We start from the raw sequence: 12,794 nt of genomic DNA on the forward strand, positions 1-12,794 counted from the left end.
AGGAATAATAAACGGCAGAAAATGGCCAAACTACTTGCTTTACAAACAAATGTTTGCATGACTACACAGACCAAGTAGCATAATATAATAAGAAAATATTAAATTGCAACATCAAGCAGCGTAACGAGCAGTTGTTAACGTCAAAAAATGAATAGAAGTAAATGTGACCGGAAGTCGCGAAACAAAAAGATTCAAATGGCAGCGCCCACTCAGCGGAGAATAAGGTGAATACAGCTTTCAGTGTTCCTTATTTTGCCAGTTTTTACTTTATTTACTTACATTCATTCACTCATTCATTCATTTTCTCTTCGGCTTAGTCTCTTTATTAATCCCGGGTTGCCACAGCGGAATGAACCGCCAACTTATCCAGCACATTTTTACGCAGCGGGATTTTATGTACCTTTATGTTGATTTTTATATCTTTTGTTGTGTTCATAGGCATGTGTCTTACACTCAAACACACATGTTTGCGTAAAAGATTTTCATTTTTGGCTCATAACTTCTCAAAAGAGCTTTAATGGATAATAAAGAGTGTAAAATATAGGGACAGTCGAGCAAAAAATTAAAAAGTGATTCCAAACACAAAGCCAGATATTCTGAAGAATGTTGGGGGAAAAAAGCAGACGTTAACATCCAAAGTAGGAACTAACAAATACTATGGAAGTCTATGGCTGTTTTTCCCCAACATTCTTAAGAATATCTTCTCTTGTGTTCAACAGCAGAAACTCAAATGGGCTTTGAACAAGTGAATGTGAATAAATAATGTAATGTGTGTATTTATTTAGTGCATTTGTCGTGTATGGCCATATACTTAAAGCTCTTGGATGATATGACGGCAGCCACAGGACAACGGTGCCATTGCGCTCACCACACACCAGCTATTGGTGGAGTGGAGAGACAATGAAAGAGCCAATTCAGTGGATGGGGATGATTTGGAGGCTATGATAGGTAAGGGAAGAAATTTGGCCAAGACACTATGGTTACACCCCCACTCTTTACGAGAAGTGCCATGGGATTTTAAATGAGCACAGAGAGTCAGGACCTTGGTTTAACGTCTCATGCGAAAGACGGCGCCCACTTAAGCCTGGTTTATACTTCTGCGTCAGGTAACTGGCGTAACTCACGGCGCAGGCAACGTGCGTGGCTGTGCATTTATACTTCTGCGCGCTGTCTCTGTCGGTCTGCATTAACACTTCCGAACCACTAGTTGGCAGTGAGGTGTAAATGTTCCTCTGTGTCGAGTTTCTTCGCTACTTTTTTGCTTTTCCTGAACACTTCCGGGAGGTACAAGTGGCTCAAACTCGCTCATTTTGAGGCAGAAACCGGCGGACGTGCAGCAACTTTAACTATGAGGTAAACACAAAACAAAACTTTCCATCCGGAGCTCCTTCACGGGACTCCACACTTGTAAACAATCGCTCGCGCAACGTCGAGCCATTCGCGCGGCTCTCGGTCCCGCCCAGACTCGTCAGCACTACCGAGCCGACCAATCACAGAGGTTACGCTACGCGTCGTTGCGACGTGTAGTTACATTTTTTGAGAGGTGCACGTCAGTGACGGCGATGGCGACGGCGAAGGGCTATGCGTCAGCGCCGTAGCATACGCCGGTGTTTGACGCAGAAGTATAAATCAGCCTTTACAGTATGGTGTCCCCTTCTCTATACTGGGGCATTATGACTCAGACAGACCGCAGGTTGAGCACCCCCTGCTGGCCTCTCTAACACCACTTCCAACAGCAACCTAGTGTTCCTATTTGGTCTCCCATCCAGGTACTGACCAGGCTCAGCCCTGCTTAGCTTGATTGAGTACCCGGTCTTGGGCTGCAGGGTGATATGGATGTGGCCGATGATAGAATTGTAATGTTTTTGGATGAACTGTCCCTTTAAAGGCGCTATATGAATTAAATATATTATGATTTAAGCCTTTTCATGCTTGCTTTACTGTGTTTCTCCAGCGTTCATCGCCAGGGCAGAGATGTTATAGGACTTTATCCTGGTCAGATTGGAAGAGTTCATGCGGTCAGCTCACATTTGGACCGGTGAGACAAACACAGACTACAGCAATTACACAGAAATAAATTATTAGGATCCTCCTCTTCCTGTTTATATATACCATTATTTTGATAATATTTCAAATATTTGCATCAAATGACAATTTATAATGTGCAAATCACACTAATAGCAAACAATTAACCAAGACTTTTAGCTTAATCAACCACTAATTAGCTGCTTATTGATAGTTAATAATTCAGCAGTTTGGTTTAGGTGTGTGTATGGGGTAGATTTAGGGATGTAAAATAAGATCATACTTTATAAGTGTTAATAAACAGTTAATATCTCAATAAAAGGCAGGTAATACGTCAGTAGTGAATAGTGTGTATTGCGATTTAAACTAAAGTGTAACCCACATTGTTGCTAGACTGCAGTTCACTGTATGGCCGCCAGAGGTCACTTTAGACCATTTTTATTTAGAATCCTTAAAGAGACAACACTGAGACTGATGTAGCATGTCCATCTCCACTAAACACACACCGAGAACTCACTTTTCTAACAGTAGTAGTTTGGCCACTATGACATTTTTGCATGTTGTGAAGTTCATAAGAGATCAAAACTGCTTAAATAAGCTTTACTATTACAACAATTAGTTTACTACACCATCTTGCATCGCTGTCTGAGCTGATCATGGCTGTGGGAATGGTCAGACCGCTAGCACAGCTGCCAGTAAAAGCAGGCATCTCTGAAGGGACCTAATGGTGACCCTGAGACGGTAAAAGCATACAGAGGCGCTGGGTGTTATGAAGCCATCCAGGTTATAGTTACTCATACGCAGCTCCGTCTGGTTGGATTATTCTTCAATATAAACTGAAATTACTAAATAATTTTTAAGTCATTTTAGGTCAATCGCTCATCAAATGGAGAGTGATGCTATGATTTGCAGTTGTTTTAAGTGTTTGTCTGGTAGATTTTGGCCAGGGCACTCGTCTGAATATTAATCTGTTGAGTCTTTTCTGCTTTAAATAAATATATCTACATTTTTCTTCCTCAGAATGACGCTGAAGGCTCCAGACCTGCAGTGTTATTATGAATGTAAAGCAGGGAAGTGTTTTCAGAGGGCAAATTGGGATCAGCTTGCCCTGCAGGCCTCACTTCTGTCTGAACGGCGAGAAACACATCCATCAAACTCAAGAAATGCACAGAAAAGTCAGTAGAAAACTCACCTTTTTTTATATTTTAATGTATTTGCATGTATAAGCCTCATATATTTACAGCTGGATATATTAAATGCTTGGAAACCTTTCTTTTAGAGTCACTAATGCTGAAGATTAAGTTGAAAATCCTTTACTTGATGTTTTGCAACACTCACCTTATTTCTTGCCAAATATCCTGTTTGTGAAGCTGGTGAACTTGATCTCCCGCCCTGGATAATCGGGAGTGGTGTTGTTGGAAAGCTTATTTCTTCATTAATTATTCCTCAGCCGCCTTATAAAGGCGTGCTTTGCTACTTGTAGACACAACAGTATATACATCTACGCATTTCAGGATGCTCTGTTAACAGGTGACATTCAAAGATTTACTTTATGCTTGTAAAACTTGACTGCATGCTTTAATAACGTTTTTTATTCAGACTAAACACACCATACATCTTATTCGATGCCTTATGAGCAGATTAACTCAGAATATGAACATGTTAAATTGCATGTTAAGCACTTCCTCCGATATAAACAGTTAGTACACTGTAAAAAGTAATTAGTTACTTTAGATAAGTGAGTAAACCCATTGGGCTCTATTTTGACGGTCCATGCGCAAAGTGCAAAACGCAGGACGCAAACGCTTTCAGGGCGTGTCAGAATCCACTTTTTCTAATATAAGGACGGAAAAAGGACGGAGTTTATTTTCCTAACAAGTTATAGGTGTGTTTTGAGAATAAAACAATCAGAGTCTTGTCTCCCATTCCCTTTAAGAGCCAGTTGCATCGCGCCATAGCGCATTTGCTATTTACTTGACGTAAAATAAGTGTAAGTGGAGAAACTGAGCATTTCACTAGCAAGAAAACAGTTAAACAGAGCATCTACAGCGCGAGGATGAGAGACAAGGCATCTCATAATTTACTTTCACTTTCGCTCTCGTGGATAGGGAAACCTTGTACACACAGACATCCATTAGCCTATACATAATTAATTTCGTTTGTTAAGCGCAAATATTCATTTCAAAACTATTTCTGAATTCAGGTCTAATTTCCAGCAAACGAATAAATTAACAATAATAACGAAGTGTGCTCAAAAACCTGAGTTATATCCTAAAACACATGCTGTGCCCCATATGGTCTAAAACCTGACAGGTGGACAAATCTAAGCCTGTTTTTAATAAAACAAATATAAATATCGTAATAATATAATAAATAATACTGCTAATAATAATAATAACATTATACAAAAGCAAATTGTTCTGAATGAACTGAAACACCATTTTCAAACCCATCATTTCTCAGTGCTGTTGTGGATGTTAACCAGTTAAACTCGGTTATTCGAACGTCATTGACTTTCGAAATCATCGACTTTTGCTTTGAGATTTAAAGGGCTAGCATTGCACCAGACCCCCTTAAGTGGTTTCATTTGAAAGTGTAGAATCTATATTTTATGCACATATGCATCACTTTGGTTTTTATTCTATCGTACAAAAGTTATTTACACATAAATACACAGTATTTTGGAGACCCCAGCTGGGTATTGAACATTGCTTCATTTTCATATGATTCAAAAATGAAACATGTACAAGTTATAGCTCAAATGAAAGCTCTTGCGGGTGCTCATACGGTTCTAGCATTCTTTTTACTGAATTATATTCACATATCAAACAGTTGTCGAATGAATCGCGGTGTTTCCATAGCGCAGAAGTGAAAATACATTCATGATCAATAAGCAGCCCCAGATAGCACAGACAGCTGTCATCTCTTACCTTATGCTGTGTGCTTCAGGGCCATTCTCCTCTGTTTTTGAGGTGATGTGCATAAGCAATCCTTTTTTATGTCTGATGTGGTCCAAACACAGTGAATTATGTTTGATCAAACAAAAAAATAGTGAAATATGAAAACAAGGATCGGTCTCTTTGGCTTGTACAGCACCTCTCATCAGTTGGAATGCAATAACTTTTGCATAGATTATGGTAGAGACATTTTTTTTCCTATGATTAAAGACATGTGCAGGAACCAGCAAAATTAATTACAGCACGCTAGACCACACACAACCTAAAAGGGACACTTTCAAACTTGAGTTTCTAAAAAAAAAAATACAAAAGCGCCTCTTTTTTTAGGTGTTTATTATAACATAGACAACATATACAGATATTTTAAACACTTTCAATAGTGTTTTATGAAAATTCAAATGGTTTTCTTTAAAATAATACCAAATTTTTGCATTTATACCTCTGCATGTGGATTTGGGAAGCTTTTAAATTTGGGTAGGCAAAATCCAGACAGAAATCCCAAAATAGCAGCAGAGTTTAACTGGTTAAAGAGACAGGAGGTATTTTAAAAATATGTGGTGAGCTGGTTATTGTACTTGAACTTTTTTTTTCATAATTATTTTTGGGGGGTTTCACCTTTAATTGATAGGACAGTAGAGCTTATAGACAGGAAAGCATAGGGAACTGATCGTCAGGGGAAGGATCGACATATACCTCAATGTGGAAATCAATCTGATCGCTGTGAACACAGTACTTTGATTACAGTAGAATACTGTACACTACCTGACAAAAGTCTTGTTGTCGATCCCAGTTGTAAGAGCAACAAATAATAACTTGACTTCAATTTGATCATTTGGAAAGGTGGCTGAAGATTTTTCAGATGAATCATCTGTTGAGCTGCATCCCAATCATCACAAATACTGCAGAAGACCTACTGGAACCAGCATGAGCTCAAGATTCTCACAAAAATTAGTCAAGTTCGGTGAAGGAAAAAATCATGGTTTGGGGTTAAATTCAGTATGGGGGCATGTAAGAGATCTGCAGAGTGGATGGCAACATCAACAGCCTGAGGTATCAAGACACTTGTCCACCTAATTATTTCATTACATTATTTCTGTTTAGTGACAAGAACTTTGGCTAAGCAAAGTCAGACCTTACTGTCCTAATGTAATAATTAAAAAATCAAGGCATGATCGTATTTTATTTTCAACTTGGCTCATTCTGAAAAGGTAGTCCCATGGACGTTTCTGGAGACCACGAATTATGTAGCTGGAGGTATGTATAATTTTTTTAACTAACTCTACTGGGCGGTATGATGCCTTTCTTTTTGCGCTTACTGGCTGACTGCTTAGGGCTTTCCTGCTGCAACCAGTTTTTCCAGCTAGCTCGTCGTGTACGTCGACAGACTTGAGCTGCAGAGAGGAGTTGACCACAACACCGATGACCATGTTCGAGTCCGGGATAGAGCAATTCTAGAAATCAGGTAAGACAAAAACAGAATCCAAAAAATAAAATGAACAAATGAACAAGAGGGTGAGAATGTGGTAAAATCCGAAAACGTGGTAAAAATCAGACGAGGGCTTTTCTTTTTCTGGACGGCTTTTGTAAATTGTTGGTTGGGTTTAGGGAAGTAAGCGGGTGGGCGGGTCAGTCGGTAAAATTGGTTGGGTTTAGGGAAGGAGGAAGGTGGGTCAGTCGATTGGCCGGTCGCCCAGTCAATCATTCAGTCAGTCAAGCAGACGGTCGTTAGACAGCGGCCTCTGGTGGGTTTATGCGAGAACAGCACGGGCGCGAACAGTACTCGCGAGAGATATTTGAGATCCGAAAAAGCACACACAGAAGCCTCTCGTGGATTCGCGAAAACAAAAACTGCAAAAATCTGTACCTCCCGTGATGTATTTCGCAGACTCCAGAAACGTCATCGGGAGTACGTTATCAGAATGAGTCTGGGTCGTTTATTTTGTTAAAATAAAGGCCTTTGCCTTTCATATAAGCCACTTTTGATACCAAATGATCAACTAGAAGTTATTATTTGTTGTTGTTTCTAAAACTTGAATAGTGTTAGGTGGTGTAAAATGACTGACAATACAGTGCGTATAACAAGACTGTGAACTGAATGTATGCAGTATTTTACTGAGCGCTTGTGCAGTAAACAAATACAAGAATCTCAGTGTCTCACAGTAACAGTGAGAGGAGCTCACAGGGGATGAAGTTTTACACCGCAGACACTCATGCTAATGTCTTATTTGTATTATTGTTTTCGCACAGACACTGGTTTCCAGAAGTTCACATTGTATTCGCACCCAAAACCGCTGGAGGAGCAGCAGAGATGAGAGACATGCAGCCCATGTTCACGCTCCACATAAAGCTCCAATCACAATTAAAAGCAAAAGCACTTGCACTGAGGAAATATTGTGTGTTTGTTTTTGTGGAATGTGGTCGTACAATGACACAGCACATCTGTCAAAGCACCGTCTAATTTAATCATTCCTCAGCCACCTTACAAAGGCATGCTTAGGACATATAAATAGGCTATATACAGATATACTGTATGCACAAATGTTTAGCAAATAATAGGATGTTCAGTCGATAGGGGGGATTCAAAGATTAACATGAAAAACGTTTAACGTATTATTGCTTTATGCTTAACTTTTCTGAATGCTTTAATAGAGTTATGTAGAAAGAACAAATTGGGTTTATACAGATGAAGTCAGAATTATTAGCCCCCCTGTTTATTTTTCCCCCCAATTTCTCTTAAAAAAAGAGCAGATTTATTCAGCACAATTCTAAACATGAAAATAGTTTTAATAACTTATCTCTAATAACTGATTTATTTTATTTGTGTCATGATGACAGTAAATAATATTTGACTTGATATTTTTCAAGACACTTCTATACAGCTGACATTTAAAGGCTTAACTAGGTTAATTAGGTGAACTAGGCAGGTTAGGGTAATTAGGCAAGTTATTGTATAATGATGGTTTGTTCTGTAGACTATCGGAAAAAATTTGCTTAAAGAGGCTAATAATATTGACCTTAAAATGGTTCATTAAAAATTAAAAACTGCTTTTATTCTAGCCACAATAAAACAACTAAGACTTTCTCCAGAAGAAAAAATATTATCAGACATACTGTGAAAATTTCCATGCTCTGTTAAAGATCATTTGGTAAATATTAAAAATAAATAAATAAATAAAAGGGGGCGAATAATTCGGTATATTTTTATTAGAAATATTTGGTGACACTTTACAATATGGGTGCCCTAATATGCATTAATTAAAGAGGACCTAAAATGCTTTCTTTTTTTTTTTTTTTTTTTTTACAAGATGTAAAATAATAAGGGCTGAGTTTGGACACCCCTGATCTAAACTCTTCATATAGAAATATGTTCATTTGTTGCTCGTTAATCATTAATAAATGGTTTTATCTGTTCAATAGTTAAGCATTAATTATTGCATATTAGTGCACCAATATTGTAAAGTGCTACAGAATTATAATCATACAAATGAGCAGATTAACTAGAGTATAGACAAAACGTTAAGTTGTGTGAAATATTTCCTCCCATACATGAACAGTTAGGAAGGATATGACTGATTTTATTTTAATCATTTTAAAATAATAATATACAATATACTGAATTTGGTGTTCAATCATGTACATTAAGCAATATAAAGCCTTCGATTTTTACCGGCTTTATACAGGTGGAATTGTTTGTACGTTGTGTTCATGATCTGGAGGAGCAGAAATAAGTATAAAGCTCCAATCACAATTAGAAACAAAAGTCTTTTGGCATGAGGAAATAAGTATTTGTTTATTTTGGTGAAATGTGGTTGTACAATGACACAGCAGATCTGTCAAAGTGTCATCTAAAGCACTCTTCGCACGAGATTAATACTAGGAACTCTATCCATTTGGACACTGTAAAAAAAGGTTATCAACTCAAATTTGTAAGGCCACTTCAAGGGCTTCTATTGTGCACAAATCAATTTATAAGTGGTTTAAACACTGTTGTGTGGCAGCAGTATGTGAATATCTTCTAATGCTAAAAATGTATTAATCTTATGTTTTATAATCACACTTGATATAAACAGTCTGCAGAAACACTTTGATTGACATTCTCCCTTTGTACGTGTCAACAAAGGGGAAAGCCCCGCCCATTAGTGACCATTTCTCCCTTATTAGCATTAGACCTTAGTTCTGTTTTTAAATCTGCCACTATGCTGATACACAGGCAATTGTAGCTCCACCCCCTTTTGAAAAAAGTAAAATCTTGTTTGAATTTAAAGCGACGAGTCACCAAATAGGCACAATTTAGATCAAAGCCTGAAATGGGAAGTTTCAAAGACTTACAAAACATGACCTGCGAGGTATTGAACTCGAGATTTTGAACTGAAACTTCACATACAAGTACATCAGAGACTTGCATCTTATAAAACGGGGCATAATAGGTCCCCTTTAAAAGTTGAGTCAATTAAAAAAAAAAGTACTGTAGCAAGTTTCCTAACAATTTTAAGTTGTGTCAAATGTTTTTGTATACACTGTGTAATAGTTGCAGAGGTTGTCTGTAGGGATGCAACGATTATAGCTTTGGGCTGTACGATAATAGAGGAATAATCATGGTTTCGCGGTTATCATGCATTCATCGATTTTAAAACTGCTAGTTTCTAAAATCACATGGAAACTCTTTATATTTTAAACTGTTATTAATTGCTACTCAGTAACCAAATAATACTGTACAACACAAAATAATAATAAAAAACAAACAATAGTCCATTTCTCTTTGGACTTGACAATAATTGAAAAAAAGTTTTTGACATTTAAATAAGTGATCAATTTAATCTGAAAAATAAAAATAATGAATAAATAAACAAATAACAAATAATAAATAAATAAACAATAAATAAACAAACGAACAAACAAATAAAAAATAAATAAATAAAACAAACAAATACATAATAAATAAAAACAAACAAATAAATAAAACAAACAAACACATAAACAAATACATAATAAATAAAAACAAACAAATAAATAAAACAAACAGATAAACAAATACATAATAAATAAAAACAAACAAATAAATAAAACAAACAAACACATAAACAAATACATAATAAATAAAAACAAACAAATAAATAAAACAAACAAACACATAAACAAATACATAATAAATAAAAACAAATAAATAAATAAAACAAACAAACACATAAACATATACATAATAAATTAATTAATAAAGAATACATAAACAAATAACATATAATTAATTAATTAATTAAATAAATAAATAAACAAACAAACAAATAAACAGCATTTGTCTAATGTAAATCTATTATAAGTATTTTCTCATGTAAGTATTTCCCTTTTAAAGAGAACTAATGTAGTCAAAGGCTGCTAGATGTCTGTCCGAAAGGCACTTCAGATCAACCATATTACACAAATGTTTGGCATTATTATTTTGTATTTTTTTCCTTTTTGCATGCGAGTCGAAATGTGTATAAAAAGCGTGAGTGTGGTGCAGCGCGCACACGTCACTCACAATATGCGAGCACAAGCCGTGCACCTCCACTGGAAGCGAATTTGCACGTGCAAAAGATGCAAAATGTGAACGGCCCTCAGTTAATAGCATCAGCCATAGTTAAGCCGTGTGTGTGTGTGTGTGTTAACCTCAGTGTACAAGCTCGGAACCTTAAACCAGCGCACACTTGGCATAACTTTGTTTAGTTGCAGCAGTTTTGTTCCATGCCGCGGTGTTGAGAAGCCTTTATGATTAATTAACCTTAATGAATTCAATTGCAGGGTGAGGCGGTGATGCAGTAGGTTGGGTATTTTTTGTGTGGAGTTTGCATGTTCTCCCCTTGTTCGCGGGGGTTTTCACCGATTTCCCTCACAAGTCTAAATACATGCGGTACAGGTGAATTGGGTAACTAAAATTGTCCGTAGTGTATGTGTGTGAATGAGTGTGTATGGTTGTTTCCCTGTGATGGGTTGCAGCTGGAAGGGCATTCGCTACTTAAAACATATGCGGGATAAGTTGGTGGTTCATTCCACTGTGGTGACCCCAGATTAATAAAGAGACTAAGCTGAAAGGAAAATGAAAGATTGAATAAACTACAGTGTTTTTTAACCATACGGACTCTGACACCTCCAATAGAGATGCACAGTCAGCGATATTGCATTACCAAAAATGATTGAGATCATGTCCATGTGTTGTGTGATAAGTCCACATATTGATTATTGTGACAGGCCTATATGAAAGTTAAGTTGCTAAATATTTATACACTTTACACACATTTAACATCTGAACTTTTGTAAGTCTCATTTGACGCAGACACTAAAACACACAGTCCTCTCTTTCACCACCAATACTACCATTTTTTTTTTCTTCGCAATATACTTTAAGTAAAGGTGAGTGTGCTGGAGGTTAATGATAAGCTCACCAATCCATGCCGTTGTGTTGATTTAGATTTACATCAAAGCAGAATGTGAGTAAAATCTGCATCATACATGGGCTAACTGTGCAAATATGGAAATATATCAATGGATAGACGATCAAACAAACACAATCGAGCAGTAATCTCCGACTGCCTTTGAATCTCTTTCAGACAAAGGATGTTGTGTGGGGAACATATTTAATTTTATTTGATATAATCACATCGGTCTGACGTCAGTGTTGTGACGTGTGTGTGTTGATGTGAAAACCCCTAGTCATGCTGACTGGCAATCATCTCACACTGACAACACCAAAATAGCTCAAGCACTCCTTGGACCCGTCTGACATTCCTGCAAACTGACACCTCGCTTTACACACAACAAACAATTCGCAGTTTATTTTGTCAGACAATTGTGGAACGGCTCAAATCTTTCCTGATATTCAATACTCATGCCGTCACGAATGATCGTGTTCCTGCTCATTGTTCAGCTTGTTCTCTCGCAGATTTCACGGTAGGATGAGGGTGTGTAAAATGATCAATCCTATAACATTCATTTGTCTTCTGCGTAGTCTCTATTTTTAGAGGTCACCACAGTGGAATGAACCGCCAACTATTCTGGCATATGTTTTTTATGCAGCGGATGCCCTTCCAGCTGGATCCTAGTACTGAGAAACAACACACTCATTAACACACACACTTATACACTATGGGTGTGTGTCATCCAATTCACCTATAGCGCATGTGTTTGGACTGTGGGGGAAACCGGAGCACCCGGGAGAAACCCACGCCAACACAGAGAACATGCAAACACAGAAATGCCCACTGTCCCAACCAGGACTCGAACCAGCAACCTTCTTGATGTGAGGTGACAGTGCTAACCACTAAGCCATCATGCACCTATAAAACAACTAAGATATCTAAAAAAAAAAAACTCAAGAATTTTGTTGTTTCTACAATTTTATTGTAGATATTCTCTATTGTTTGCTATGTATTCTATCATTTAAATCTATTTGTTGTCCCATATTTTTTACATCCCAACGTTGACAGATATGGCATAACATTGCTAATCAATAAATATAGTGCTATCTATTAGTTTTAACGTCAGCTAATGTTATGAAAGGGCATAGATGTTATGGAAAATAGTAATAGTAATGTAACTACCCCCATCATTACTTCCTCAAGCAAATGTGTAAATATTAGATCTATTCAGCAATAACGTTAATTGCATTGGCATATTTATCTGACGTTTTCCCAGCTTGTAGTAGTTGATCAAAAAGCTGTTATGTTCTTATGACTATACACTAGCAGTGGAGTTTACTGCGATGTGACGGGGCGCCACCTGAAACCTTGCCTAGGGTGCCAAATTGGTTAGGGCTGGGCCTGCAAGGGAGGTGTTCCA

The 12,794-nt window shown here is 37.2% G+C and overlaps 1 protein-coding gene and 1 long non-coding RNA gene across 3 annotated transcripts in view; one reads left to right on the forward strand and one right to left on the reverse strand.

Moving 5' to 3' along the window:
- Positions 1-9,803, forward strand: part of LOC141375094 (uncharacterized) — a 13,434-nt gene extending 3,631 nt beyond the window's left edge. The window contains exons 3-5 of one of the 2 annotated variants that reach the window (XM_087238329.1): positions 1,955-2,038; positions 3,046-3,200; positions 7,230-9,733. In XM_087238329.1, coding sequence (XP_087094455.1) covers positions 1,955-2,038; positions 3,046-3,200; positions 7,230-7,294 — 304 coding nt within the window. In that variant the 3' untranslated portion in view covers positions 7,295-9,733. Of the gene's footprint in view, positions 1-1,954; positions 2,039-3,045; positions 3,201-7,229 lie in introns of both variants that reach the window. The other variant, XM_087238330.1, reaches the window with a different exon arrangement.
- LOC147847018 (uncharacterized) overlaps positions 1-12,794 on the reverse strand; it is a 919,394-nt gene that overhangs the window by 894,327 nt on the left and 12,273 nt on the right. The gene's annotated exons all lie outside the window — the stretch shown is intronic.

Source organism: Danio rerio, chromosome 1 (assembly GCF_052040795.2).
Source record: "Danio rerio strain M-AB ecotype USA chromosome 1, GRCz13ab, whole genome shotgun sequence".
NCBI lineage: Eukaryota > Metazoa > Chordata > Actinopteri > Cypriniformes > Danionidae > Danio > Danio rerio.